Here is a 12873-nt window from a genome sequence, read left to right on the forward strand (position 1 = left end):
AGTAAATAAATCACTTCAGCTTTATGGCCCGATATTGTGCAGAATACCCATAAGGCACTTTTATTTAACCCTGATGTAGGTTTGGGACACGCCCACAGCACGCAGGTGACTGGGTTTATGTGGTTTGGGACACGCCCACAGCACGCAGGTGACTGGGTTTATGTGGTTTGGGACACGCCCACAGATTAAAGCCACAGTGGTGAAGGTGAAGAGGTTTATTGCGCAGTTCGCCTCTCCAAGAGGTAAAAAACTAATCATCATAACAACAGGAAGTGGAACAATTTCATCACAACAAATCAGAATATACACAGAGATGTGTGTGTATGTGTGTGTGTGTGTGTGTGTGTGTGTGTGTTAGTTATCCGAGTCCATATCACTGTCCCCTCCAATAGACTGAAAGTCCTCACTGTCCTCCTCGTCCTCACTGAGCTGGACACGGGTCAGCACGCTCGGTCCTCTCCTCCGCTCCTCACTCTCATCTTCCTCCTCCTCATCACTAACTCCATCCCCAGGGCCCTCCCCTTGCTCCTGGCCCTCCCCCTCAGGACTGAAGCTCCGCCCCTGGTGTCGACTGTCTCCATCGTCATAGCTGCAGTAACTGAGAGGCAGAGAGAGAGAGAGAGAGAGAGCTTAGAATATGAAACACCTCGGTCAGTGCTGTGCTCTGAATGTCCCCCTGCACCCTGTTCTTTACTCCGTACCCCTCACACTCTGGAGTGCACTAGTGTAGGGAACAGAAGGATGAAGGATTTGAGTGTGTTTACTCACCTGACGTTGCTGTCCTCCATGTGTGTGTCCTCGTCAGGCCCCTCCCCCTCATACGACATCATACTCTCCTCGTGCTCCATGCCCATGCGAGTGGAGTCCTGATGTCCCACCTCCCGATCGCTGTCACTCCCACTCTCTGACAGGTGAATGGCTGTGATGGACAGCAGAAACAGCCAGTGAGAGAGCCAGAAATCATGAGGAGCAGAAAACAAAAGCACACAAAGGAAAACACAAACAGGTTGTTGTCTGTCTGTCTGTCTTACAGGAGAAGGGGTTGTCTCCCTCCTCGTCACTGCACTCGTCCTCTCCCTCAGACATCAGCAGGTCCTGGTAGAGGACGCTGGACTGCACCGGCCTGCTCAAGCCTTCATCATCATCATCATCATCATCATCCTCCAGATGGCCACGCCCCGGCAACAGCATCTCATCATCATCCTCATCTTCATCATCCAGGTCTCCTTCCTCAGCCTCACACACACACACACACACACACAATTATCTCTGTACATGTATACACCAAAACCCTGATAAACTGACTGCGTGTTTGTTTGTTTGTTTACCGGAGCAGGTGTTTTGGGTTTTCCATCATCATCATCTTCAAATCCTTCAATATCAACATCAGACTCCTCCTCTCCCATTCGGCCCCGCCCACGGCCCTGAAAACAAACAAACAAACAAACACACACATATTAATTCACAGAAAACAAAGGAAAAGGCTACAAGGGAGTAAACATTCACTGATGAGGGGTGTGTGTGTGTGTGTGTGTGTGTGTGTGTGTGTGTGTGTGTGTGTGTGTGTGTACACCTGCACGTGTGAAACATTTATGCTTGTACACACAAACACACAGAGGTTTCAGTCGGGCAGACAGTGTGAGACAGACACACTGATGTTTATACTGCTGATGCAGTGAGAGCAGACGACAGGTACAGGAGGACAGACAGGTGGAGGGCAGGATGGAGAGATGGAGAAGAGGAGACAGAGAGGAGTACCTGCCCCCCTCGTTTCTGAGGAGTGGGAGGAACTAGCGTAGCTTCAGCTAACAGGCTAACATCACCCTGCAGAGTCTCACACACACACACACACACACACACACACACACACACACACACACACACACACACACCCCAGGCTGAAAGACGAACAGTGAGGGAAGTGAGACATAAAGACAGAAAGGCACAAACTAAAGGAAGGAAGAAAGCAAAATGACAAACAGAAAAGAAATGGAGCCAGGAGAAAGAGAAAGAGCGGAGGAAAAAAGAAAGACAAGAAATAAAAGAGAAGCAGAAAATAATGAAAAAAGAAAAATGACAATGCAGGAGTTCAGAAACAAATAATGAAATATAAATAACATAAAAGTAAATGAGGCAGAGACACAGGAGTAACAGAGGAAGTCATCCAGAAAAAAAAAAGGATAACAGCTTAAATCTAGAGTGAAGTGTGTGTGTGTGTGTGTGTGTGTGTGTGTACCTGAGGAGTGTATGGTCCAGGTGTAAGAGGATCCAGACTCTCAAGGTCCGCAGCATCCAGAGCAGCTTCTTTAGCTGTACAGATATCCTTCTCCAGCTGAGTCAGGTGTTCATCATACTACGTGCACACACACACACACACACACACACACACGAGTATAAAATGTATCCTGAATGAATCTGAAACAGAATGAACACTTCATAAAGCACATGATAAATACTCACACCAAGTGTTCTTCGGTTTCAGTCTGTAAATCTGCACTGAAATCTCAGTTTCATGACTATTTGAGGAGACTTAATCATATTATAGAGGAGTGTGTGTGTGTGTGTGTGTGTGTGTGTGTGTGTGTGTGTGTGTGTGTGTGTGTGTGTGTGTGTGGTGCCCTTTAGCATGTGATTTTATGATCTGTGTAAAACACTTTGGTCAGCAAGAGCTGCATCAATAACTCTTACTCGACTATTTTAATTACACGGTTATCATTTTCTCTTTTTGAACATTTAGTTTAATACTGAAATCTTTCAGCAAAATTAATTTGTGTATTTTGTTTGCTTATTTATCTGTTCATGCATTTATTAATCATTAATATGCATGTTCATCAATTTATTCAAACTGATTACTGATCAAATGATCTGCATGTCAACACTGAGCATTCCCCATCACTGTTTTACACACACACACACACACACACACACACACACACACACACACACTTACCTCTGCTAAAGTCTGCTTGCACACATTGACAATCTCCAAAGCTGTCTTCGTGTAAGAGCTGTCAGGACCTGCGCGCGCGCACACACACACACACACACACACACACACGTTATTAAATCTATCAGTCTCTCAGTGACACAGGCAGAAGTGAGCACATCACCGTGATAGAGAGAGAGAGAGAGAGAGAGAGAGAGAGAGAGAGAGAGAGAGAGTGTGTGTGTTGATCTCACCATTGTACTTGACACTGTTGGTGTGGATCAGATTAACATCTGCCAGGAAAATCTCTCGATTCTGATACTTGTGTTTAGAGATGTTCTAAAAACATACACACAATAATAATAATAATAATAATAATAATTTATATAGCGCCTTTCACAAACCCAAGGACGCTTTACACAGGAGTTACCCCCCCCCAAAAAAAAAAAGAAAGAAAGAAAAAAACATACATTCTCAGAAACAGAACACAGAGACAGTTACCTTCCGGAGGTTCTCCAGGTCCATGGGGTTTGTGATGACTTTATAATAATCAGGAACAAACTTCTTATTCACAGGGTGATGAAACGGCCATGACTACAGAGAGAGAGAGAGAGAGAGAGAGAGAGAGAGAGAGAGAGAATAATTTTATTGCATATGAGAGAATAAGAGAGGAGGTGAAGGCCAGTGTGATAATTCAGTGTGTTACAGCACTTATCCACATGGGGGCGCTGTTTATATTTCACATCCTCATCATTGAGAGTTAAAGCAGATACGCAGAGCCTTTATTGTTAAATAAATTTGAGTGGATAGTATCTCCATCCTTGACTCTTGCATGCTGCATAAATGGGAATAAAAATATATTTTTGAGAGTTAAAATCGACCACAAAGTTGTGATTGGCGCTGCCCCGCTGAGCCAGCCAGCCCTGAGCGCGTGACGTCACAGCGGGAACCGGTTTTAAGGCCGAGGCCTTTTACAGCTATAGACCAAAGTCATATAAATAACAATTTATGGTGAAAGTAAGAAATCCCGTTACCGACTCGCTCAACTGAGACTGATTTGACTTCATTGATTGTGGGTTGACTCTCATTAAAACAGGATGGGTGTTATAACTTATGCAGCATACCGGTACATGTACATGCGTGCATTTTCACTGATAAAACGTAAAAGGCTCATTAAATAATCAGACGAACTGAGACAATCACATTCTGAAGCAAATTAAATAATCTTATACCGCTAACTTAAACACACAATACAAGTTACATGGATTAATCTAAACGCAGGGAAACAACTGGTTTTTTTTTAAATCTAAATGAGAGTCGGAGCTTACCCGTCTGTGTTCTCGCTACTTGAAGGCCGATCTTGTGGCCGACTGTTTTGAAACAATCTGGCTTTCAGTTGTTTGTTCAGTTCTCTGTTCATTCACTTCTTCCACGTAAGGGCGAGATGGCAGCGATATCCAATTTAGAAATCAGACGGCTGCTCCACTCATTCTCCATTTTCTCCATACTGAGTACTCCGCCATTACTGCTGGGCTCAGGCAATTACTAAAACCCGGGACAGAACGGGACGTCACCGGTTTTAGCAACAACCGCAGGGAGGTCACTGCCTGAGAGATATGTCCCGTCCCGTTTTAGCAACAACCCTCGGCTCACACTCCGGGAGGACTGGTGCAACTGAACTGACTTTAAATAAATAAAATAAATAAATACTTTCCTTTTCTTGTAGTTTCCTTTAATTGTTGGTACTGCACCCTCTTTCAATCCGGGCTTATAGCCAACGCTCCTCAACAGATCAGAGGTCTCGTACGAGTCTTCAGTAAAATGTGCAGAGCAGAGGAGAGACCACTTCGGAGGCGCCCAATGTGCCGTGAACTTCTCACAAAACGCGTCCAAATCTTTGCAGTTTGAACATTCTTGGGCCGTGAATGCAACGTAAATCCACCTTCTGTCGTGTTGCTGCACCGGCCAGCAACACATCTACGTGGCATGGTGATAAATTAGCTCAAAATGGAGGATCGGAGTTGCAGTCAGCTCTGTGTTTTAGTATAGCGGAAATGAGACCGATAGACTTCCTGCTGTGACGTCACGGACGTCAAGGTCATTCACTCAGACCGCTACCTATATAAATCACTTTAATCGTAAAAATCACTACATTAGATTTATTGCTAACGCTTAAAACTATTCCTGCGCCGTTCTTGAGGTCTCAAGGCATTTATAAACGAAAGTGAGGCCATGGCTCTGCGTATATGCTTTAAGGAGCGTTTAACTGCTGCCATGGTTACTATGGTGACTGCATCTTCTGGGAGGAGGAGTCACTCACCTCATGAACAGCCATCATCTTCTGAGTGACGATGTTGTCCAGGATGAAGGAGAAGGCGACCTGATCATCATCATCCAGCAGCGGGTTAATCGCCTTCTCCAGGCGTACCAGACGCTCCTCCTTCTACACACACACACACACGATTAAACACACTTTACAGGATAAGTAAATAAATGAGCAGGCTGGTGCTAACACACAGCAGAATGGTTTTTGTTTTTTTACCTCTTTCAGTTTCTCATCACAGAGGTCCAGCATGGACTGAGCCACCTGCGTCAGAGGGTGTTTCGCTCCTGACACACACACACACACACACACGTCACTGCTGGATTATATGATGCACATCCTGATTTTGCTCAGTGGCAGGCGTTGCTAGATTGATGGGGCGGGGCTTATTTGATGTGTGACATTACCAGCTTTTCCTTTTTCACCTTTTCAGCCCAATAGGGCTATAAAAAGAAAATAATAATAATAATAATAATAATAATAATCTCACACAGGTCGGCAGGCTTGGCCATGTTCAGTACCCAGCTCTCTCCAGGCAGATTAGTTAACACTCTAGTCTAGTCAGTCAGCGCACTAGTGAACTCTCTCAGCTATACGAGACGAACTATAACGAACTCTGCGTCCGTCACACCCGGGCACTTTCTAACTGCGAACCTTCTCTTTGCCACATTAGCGTTTCTGTGTGAGCTCAGGTGCGTGAAGTGGGACAGAGAGGTGATAAAGGGTGTGTCCTCTCCTCAATATTAAACACACTTCCATCACCCTAAACACAAACTGCACGTTCAGTGTTAGTGCTTTATTGATGTTTAAGGTGGATGTGATCATTCACTCTTACACTGATGGAAATGACAGGAAAGAGCATTCTAATTAAAAAATCTAACAAATAGCAAATGAGCATTTAAATGATTAAAGTATGACCCAGTGTTTACTGATTTCAAATACAAACAAACTTAAAATCCTCACATCACGCTGTTATTTCACTGTGAGCGCTGCCATGTTGAAGTGATGTCACACAATCCCGACTCGGAGAAGTCGCAGCTCTGCACATGGCCAGGACCGCAGCAATAACCTCAGCTAAATCTGAGAGGACTGTTTAATCTAATCTCATGGCTGGGGTGTGTGTGTGTGTGTACCATTATACGTGGCGCTGTTTTTGACGATGAGCTCCACGCTCTCTCTGAACTCCTCTCGGGATGGGTACAGGCGCTTCCTCACGTTCTCACGCAGCGTCTGCAGGTCCATCGGCCGAGTGATGATCTTATAATAATCCTTCACCAGCTTACTGTTCACAGGTGTGTGGAACGGGTACGTCTGCGCACACACACAGTTATTAAAAAGCGCACGTGCACACACACACATATATATACACACCCAAACCACACAGGACACCAAAAATAAACAGAACCCCATAATGCAGACACACAACAACCAAAACAAAGCTTTCCCAATTACCATGACAACCATTCATTGCCTGTGGCTGTGTCGTAAACATGACTGGCCACAGTCCTGTGTGGTTTGGGACACAGCCCTTTGGGGTGGATAGAAAGTTGTGCGTGTGTGTGTGTGTGTGTGTGTGTGTGTGTGTGTGTGTGTACATTGGGGTGGTCCCTCATGTCATTGATGATGCTCTCCAGGATGGAGGACAGAGTGACCATCGGGTCCGTCCTCCTGCGGTGGATCGACTTGTGAGGACGCTACAGAAACAGAAAGGACACATCATTATTAAAAGCAGCTGGCAAGAAGTGACAGTAAATACACACACACACACACACACACACACACACACATTGAGGTAGTCACAGTGGACTGTGCTGCCGACGCGTCTCTTCTTTTTCGGAGGAAGCTGCTGTTTAGGGAACTTCAGCACCAGAGACTTCCTCCTCACCTCATCCGCACTACAACACACACATTACACACTTATTACAGCTCTACTACACACCTACTACACGTTAATAACATGCTTATTAACACTAATACACTCTGGGGACTGAATATAGAGAAAACATTACACACCAACCATAAATACAGGTTAGTAATCAGATACACAACAACACCAACTCACCAGATCAGCTTACACTGTTAACATTACACCGCTACGTACGTGTGTGTGTGTGTGTGTGTGTGTGTGTGTGTGTGTGTTTTAGAGAGACCTCTCAATGAGCTGCTTGCCCAGGACAATCTTGGTTCCCTCTACTTTAATTAACTCTTCGTTATCGTTGTGGATGACCGTCTTCTCAAGCTCCTCCTCCTGTTCCTCCGTCATAGCAACAGGATTACTGGGAGGGGCATTCGTCTGATAGTACAACGGGCAAAACTTATTGGTTCTCATGTGACCAATAGCACCGCACGCTCCACACTTCAGCTGGAGAGAGAGAGAGAGAGAGAGAGAGAGAGAGAATCAACAAGAGAGAGACTGATGCCATGTGTCTGTGGTTGCTGAGTGGGCGTGGTTAAGCAGATTTGTTGCTCAGTAGAATAACTAAAGAGTAAATATGCAGTCTGATATCTTCATGCATAAACCAAGCTCATACCTGCAAACTCATGAGGGTTGAAAAAGGTGACAAACTACCGGTAACCCCCCGGCCCCCTTAAACAGCGTGCGATCAAGGACAATAAAGAGAAAAGACAACATTTAAAACAAAGACGAGATTTATTCATTTTTAGCTTTGCAATTTTCAGTTTTGCATCTGACACCTCATTACATTACCATTAAGGAAGGAAAAGTATAAAAAGTAAAATCTGAATTTAAAAAAGTAATTTTTGAAGTGTGACACTGGAAACTTTCTTCAGCAGACCAGTTTATCATTTTTTAGACCTTTTGGCCCGAACAAGCCGTTCAAGGGCACGTTTATGCTGCTCTGCCATGTGCCTCTTTCACGCCATGCTATCCTTCTTCACCACCTCTGCCCCGTTACCAGCAGCACACCAAATTCAGCCCTCCTTTCCTTCACTGCTGCCAAATTCATGGTGAGAGAGTGTGTGTGAGTGAGAGAGAGAGTGTGTGTGTGTGTGTGTGTGTGTGTGTGAGAGAGAATCTCTCTCTCACTCTCTCTCTCACTCACACGCACAACTGGTTCTCTGAATACAACCGAGATCAACACACATTACGTTATAATTTTGACAATCCCACCAATAGTTTCACATAAAAATGATTTCTCTTACCCAAAACACGCGTTTATAGATCCTTATGTTCAACAAAAAATGACTTTATTCAAACTGATTTGACATTTTTTCTGTTTTGTTTCAGCCCACAGAAACATCTTCCGTGTCGCGCGTTCGGTTCAAACGTAACAGCCCCGCCCCTTGTGTCTTACGTCATAAAAACGCGACTCACAGACCACCAAATCACAGGTACCAAAAAAACCCACCCTAAAGCCCCTTTAAATCGCACTCATCGTAACACAGCTTTCTCCGCATACTAAAAATGTTTTTCCGTCTCCAGATGTAATATAGAGTTCCGGAAAAAATCAGAAAATATGATTCCGTGAGCTGTTTTCAAGACTCAGTGTCCCGTTCTGCATTGCGTTTGGATGATCTCTGCCATCCTCCTATACACACCCGTATTCAAGAAAACCCCGCCTCTATTCAGTTACAATTCGCGGATACTGTCCAGCGTTCTGTAATGGCCCTTTTCCACTACCCTTTTTCAGCTCACTTCAGCTCACTTCAGCTCACTTCAGCCCGACACGGCTCGCGTTTCGACTACCAAAAACCAGCACGACTCAGCTCGCTTCAGCCCTGCTTAGCCCCTAAAACTCGCACCGTTTTGGAGTGGGGCTGAAGCGAGCCAAACCGTGCCGAGTGAGGTTGGGGGCGTGAGCAGACACTCCCCTGTGCACTGATTGGTGAGGAGGAGTGTCCTCACATGCCCACACACGCCCCGCGAGCGCGCTGGGATCTGTAAACACCGCAAACCCGGAAGAAGAAGAATTACGAATTACGAGAATTTCTGAAGCCTTATGCGCCTCGCCTCATCTATACGCTCTTGCCAGTATCTGTCCGCGTTGTCGGTGACAACAAGCCACAGCACCAAGACCAGCAACACTAACGACTCCATGTCCTCCATGTTTATTGTTTACTATTCGGGTCGTGAGACTACCGCTTAAAAGATCACGTCACTGTTTGCGCTGCTTAACGACATCACCTGACGTCCACCCACTTTCGCTAACTCCACCCAATGTGTCCACCCACTTCCAGCCAGCACGGTTCAGCGCGGTTGTAGTCGAAATGCAACTCCAACAGCCCCGCTCAGCCCGACTCAGCACGGCACGGCTCAGCCCGACTCAGCCGCGTTTGTAGTGGAAAAGCGGCTTAAGACTATTGGCTCGTTGGAATGTCATCCAATCAGAGAGACGTTTGAAGTATGAAGGCGGCGGAAATGGTCTGAATGTGGGTGTGAGGAGAAAAGTAGGAGTAGTACTTTGAAGTAGTCGTACATTGAAACCAAATGCTCGGCAACGTAGCCTCGTGCCCCCCCCAAAAAACCCTCTTCAGATCTACACGGTTCACACAAGTGACCTATTTTGGGATCAAAACGGCGAATTTCACCGAAAGGTGACTAGTTTGCAGGTATGCAAGCTGTGTGTGTGTGTGTGTGTGTGTGTGTGTGTGTGTGTGTGTGTTACCTTGAGGTCAGGTCTCTCCTTGGCTTTTTTGGGTCGTTTCTCAGGTGGTCCTCTGAACTTGTCCTTCTCCTGATTGCGCTTCAACCTGCGCAGCTGCTCCTGAATGCGTCTGCGCTCCTTACGCATCTCCTCCCTATGCTGCTCATCAAATAGGGCAAACTTACGGCTACACACACACACACACACACACACACACGAGTCACTGAATTCAGAATCAGTAAATTGTCTGAAAGGAGAAATTTGGACAGACAGATTGTTCAGGAGATGAATAAGCATGCAAATGGACAAAAATATCCAGACAGCATTTAGAGAGAGAAAGACAGACAGACAGACAGCCATGTTACAGATGGTGGGAAGATAATTAGATGTCTAGACAGTGAGACAGACAGGTAGGTAAAGAGCCAGATAGGTGAGCAGACAGACAGACTGACCACAGGGAGACAAACAAACAGGTAAACAGACAGGCTGATATTCACATAGACAGATGGACACAGAGACAGACAGATGCATGTATAGAGAGACAGACAGACAAGTAAAAAGACAGAGAGATGAGAAATTACACAGACAGGTAGAAATGGACAGACAGGCAGACAAATAAGTAGAGGGTAGAGAGACAGGGAAATGAGCAGACCAGCAGACAGACAGACAGACAGACAGACAGAACCTAAATACTGAGATTACAGATCAGACACACAATATGGAAGAGAACTGTAACCTGTGTGTGTGTGTGTGTGTGTGTGTGAGAGAGAGAGAGAGAGAGAGAGAGAGAGAGAGAAAGAGAGAGAAAAACACACTCACATGAAGTCGTCGTCTTTGGTGGCGCGGATGCGTAGGTACGCGTCGATGACGTTAGGTTTGCGGACCGTCTCACAGCGCACATACTCTTTACCGTCCTCATCACGGAACGTGCGGTAGATCTTCAGCCGCCGCCCCGTCGCCGAGGAGTTCAGACTCGTCACTGAGGACGCATCATCGTCTTTATGGGAGCCGGTGGACTGAGCGCTCGCTGCGTGCACACACACACACACACACACACACACACATTAAGCACTACACACTGCGCTTAACTAATACATATAGAGATATTACGATCATCCTTATATTAGTATAAAAGTGAGTGTATATCTACTTGTGGTGAGACGACAGACCAGTAGGGGGCACTTTAGGAGACTTATAAAAACAGGACTTGGACCCCATTTGAGTTTTTTATATTTTGGCCTTATTCTAACAATTAATTTAATGACTGTCACGGTAATAAATGTGGATTATTGTTCATACAGAGGCCTTTGCGTCTGTCCTTCCTGCCCTTGTCTCGCTCCATCCCCTCGTCCCCCATCAGCATGCGCTGCAGCTCCTTCCTCTCCTCCTCCTCTCGCTCACGGCTCAGCTGAGAACTCGTCTTCTTGTTCTGCAACATGTTCTCGATGTTCTTCCCCATCTCCTCAAAATCACTGTCCTCCGCAGAACTGCTGTCTGTGTCTGTGGACAACACCTCCGTACTCTCCAACACCCTGAGAGACACACAGGAGAGAGAGACGGGGGACAGAGAGAGAGAGAGAGACAGTGATGACGCTGTCATTTTTCCTCCATCTACTGATCTGTCTATTCAGTCAGTTGTCTGTCTGTCTGTCTGACAGCCCATTTATCCAACATTATTTGTTTGTGTATTTGTCTGTCTGTCTCTCACTTGTTCTGCAGGTCGAATATGCGCTGGCATTCCTCTTTATATCGCTCCTGATGTTCAGCAACAGAGAACCGCGACCCGCGAGCAAATTTACTCATCGGCGTCTCTCCTGAACGCGCCTGCTCCGTCGACATGGTGCGCACAACGTCAATCACCTCCCAACGGGACAGCTTCTTAATCTACACACACACACACACACAGGTAAGCCAGTTCACTCAGAGACTGCAGCCCTGTGTCCATGTGTTTAAGCCACACCGCATGTTATTGTTGACGAATCTCAGACTGATTATCTACAGGCCGTTTCATCACTAACGGTCACATGGTCAGTAGTCTGACGTCTGATCAGCAGGACTGAGTCAAATGAAAGCAGTTTATTTGTCCTGCGCTTTTAACAACAGACACTGTTGGAAAGCAGCTTTACAGACAATTAAAGACTTTAAACATATGAACTAATTTTATCCCAAATAAATGTATGTATCCCTGATGAGCAAACCCAAGGAGAGGATTAGATTAGAGCTGCAGGATTGGGGAATGTCGCCCTCTGTGGTTGAAAGCTGGTACTGCAGGCTACATGTGGAGGTACACTAAAACATGGGCTGTGCTGCTCTCTCTGTCCGTCTCTCTCTCTGTCCGTCTCTCTCTCTGTCCGTCTCTCTCTCTGCCCGTCTCTCTCTGTCTGCCCGTCTCTCTCTCTCTGTCTGCCCGTCTCTCTCTCTCTCTCTCTGCCCGTCTCTCTCTCTCTCTCTGCCCGTCTCTCTCTCTCTGTCTCTCTCACTCACTCACACACTGTTACACAACTGACCTGATTACTGAGTCTGAAGAGAAAAAACATCTACAGTGGTGCTTGAAAGTTTGTGAACCCTTTAGAATTTTCTATATTTCTGCATAAATATGACCAAAAACATCATCAGATTTTCACCCAAGTCCTAAAAGTAGATAAAGAGAACCCAGTTAAACAAATGAGACAAAAATATTATACTTGGTCATTTATTTATTGAGGAAAATGATCCAATATTACATATCTGTGAGTGGCAAAAGTATGTGAACCTCTAGGATTAGCAGTTAATTTGAAGGTGAAATTAGAGTCAGGTGTTTTCAATCAATGGGATGACAATCAGGTGTGAGTGGGCACCCTGTTTTATTTAAAGAACAGGGATCTATCAAAGTCTGAGCTTCACAACACATTTGTGGAAGTGTATCATGGTACGAACAAAGGAGATTTCTGAGGACCTCAGAAAAAGCGTTGTTGATGCTCATCAGGCTGGAAAAGGTTACAAAACCATCTCTAAAGAGTTTGGACTCCACCAATCCACAG

The 12873-nt window shown here is 45.6% G+C and overlaps 1 protein-coding gene across 1 annotated transcript in view; it reads right to left on the reverse strand.

The window, feature by feature from the left end:
• The window catches only part of taf1 (TAF1 RNA polymerase II, TATA box binding protein (TBP)-associated factor), a 51875-nt gene that overhangs the window by 9003 nt on the left and 29999 nt on the right, over positions 1–12873 (reverse strand). Inside the window, exons 23-40 of the mRNA XM_060912101.1 lie at positions 11562–11737; positions 11153–11385; positions 10673–10880; positions 9875–10040; positions 7400–7611; positions 7036–7144; positions 6845–6943; positions 6383–6560; positions 5469–5536; positions 5247–5369; positions 3428–3520; positions 3181–3265; positions 2951–3018; positions 2237–2353; positions 1329–1424; positions 1032–1236; positions 769–919; positions 408–598 (exon numbers count right to left, since the gene is read on the reverse strand). Of these exons, the coding sequence (XP_060768084.1) occupies positions 408–598; positions 769–919; positions 1032–1236; positions 1329–1424; positions 2237–2353; positions 2951–3018; positions 3181–3265; positions 3428–3520; positions 5247–5369; positions 5469–5536; positions 6383–6560; positions 6845–6943; positions 7036–7144; positions 7400–7611; positions 9875–10040; positions 10673–10880; positions 11153–11385; positions 11562–11737 (2578 nt within the window). The remainder of the gene's footprint in view (positions 1–407; positions 599–768; positions 920–1031; positions 1237–1328; positions 1425–2236; positions 2354–2950; positions 3019–3180; positions 3266–3427; positions 3521–5246; positions 5370–5468; positions 5537–6382; positions 6561–6844; positions 6944–7035; positions 7145–7399; positions 7612–9874; positions 10041–10672; positions 10881–11152; positions 11386–11561; positions 11738–12873) is intronic.

The sequence above is a fragment of the Neoarius graeffei genome, chromosome 28, assembly GCF_027579695.1.
Source record: "Neoarius graeffei isolate fNeoGra1 chromosome 28, fNeoGra1.pri, whole genome shotgun sequence".
Classification (NCBI taxonomy): domain Eukaryota; kingdom Metazoa; phylum Chordata; class Actinopteri; order Siluriformes; family Ariidae; genus Neoarius; species Neoarius graeffei.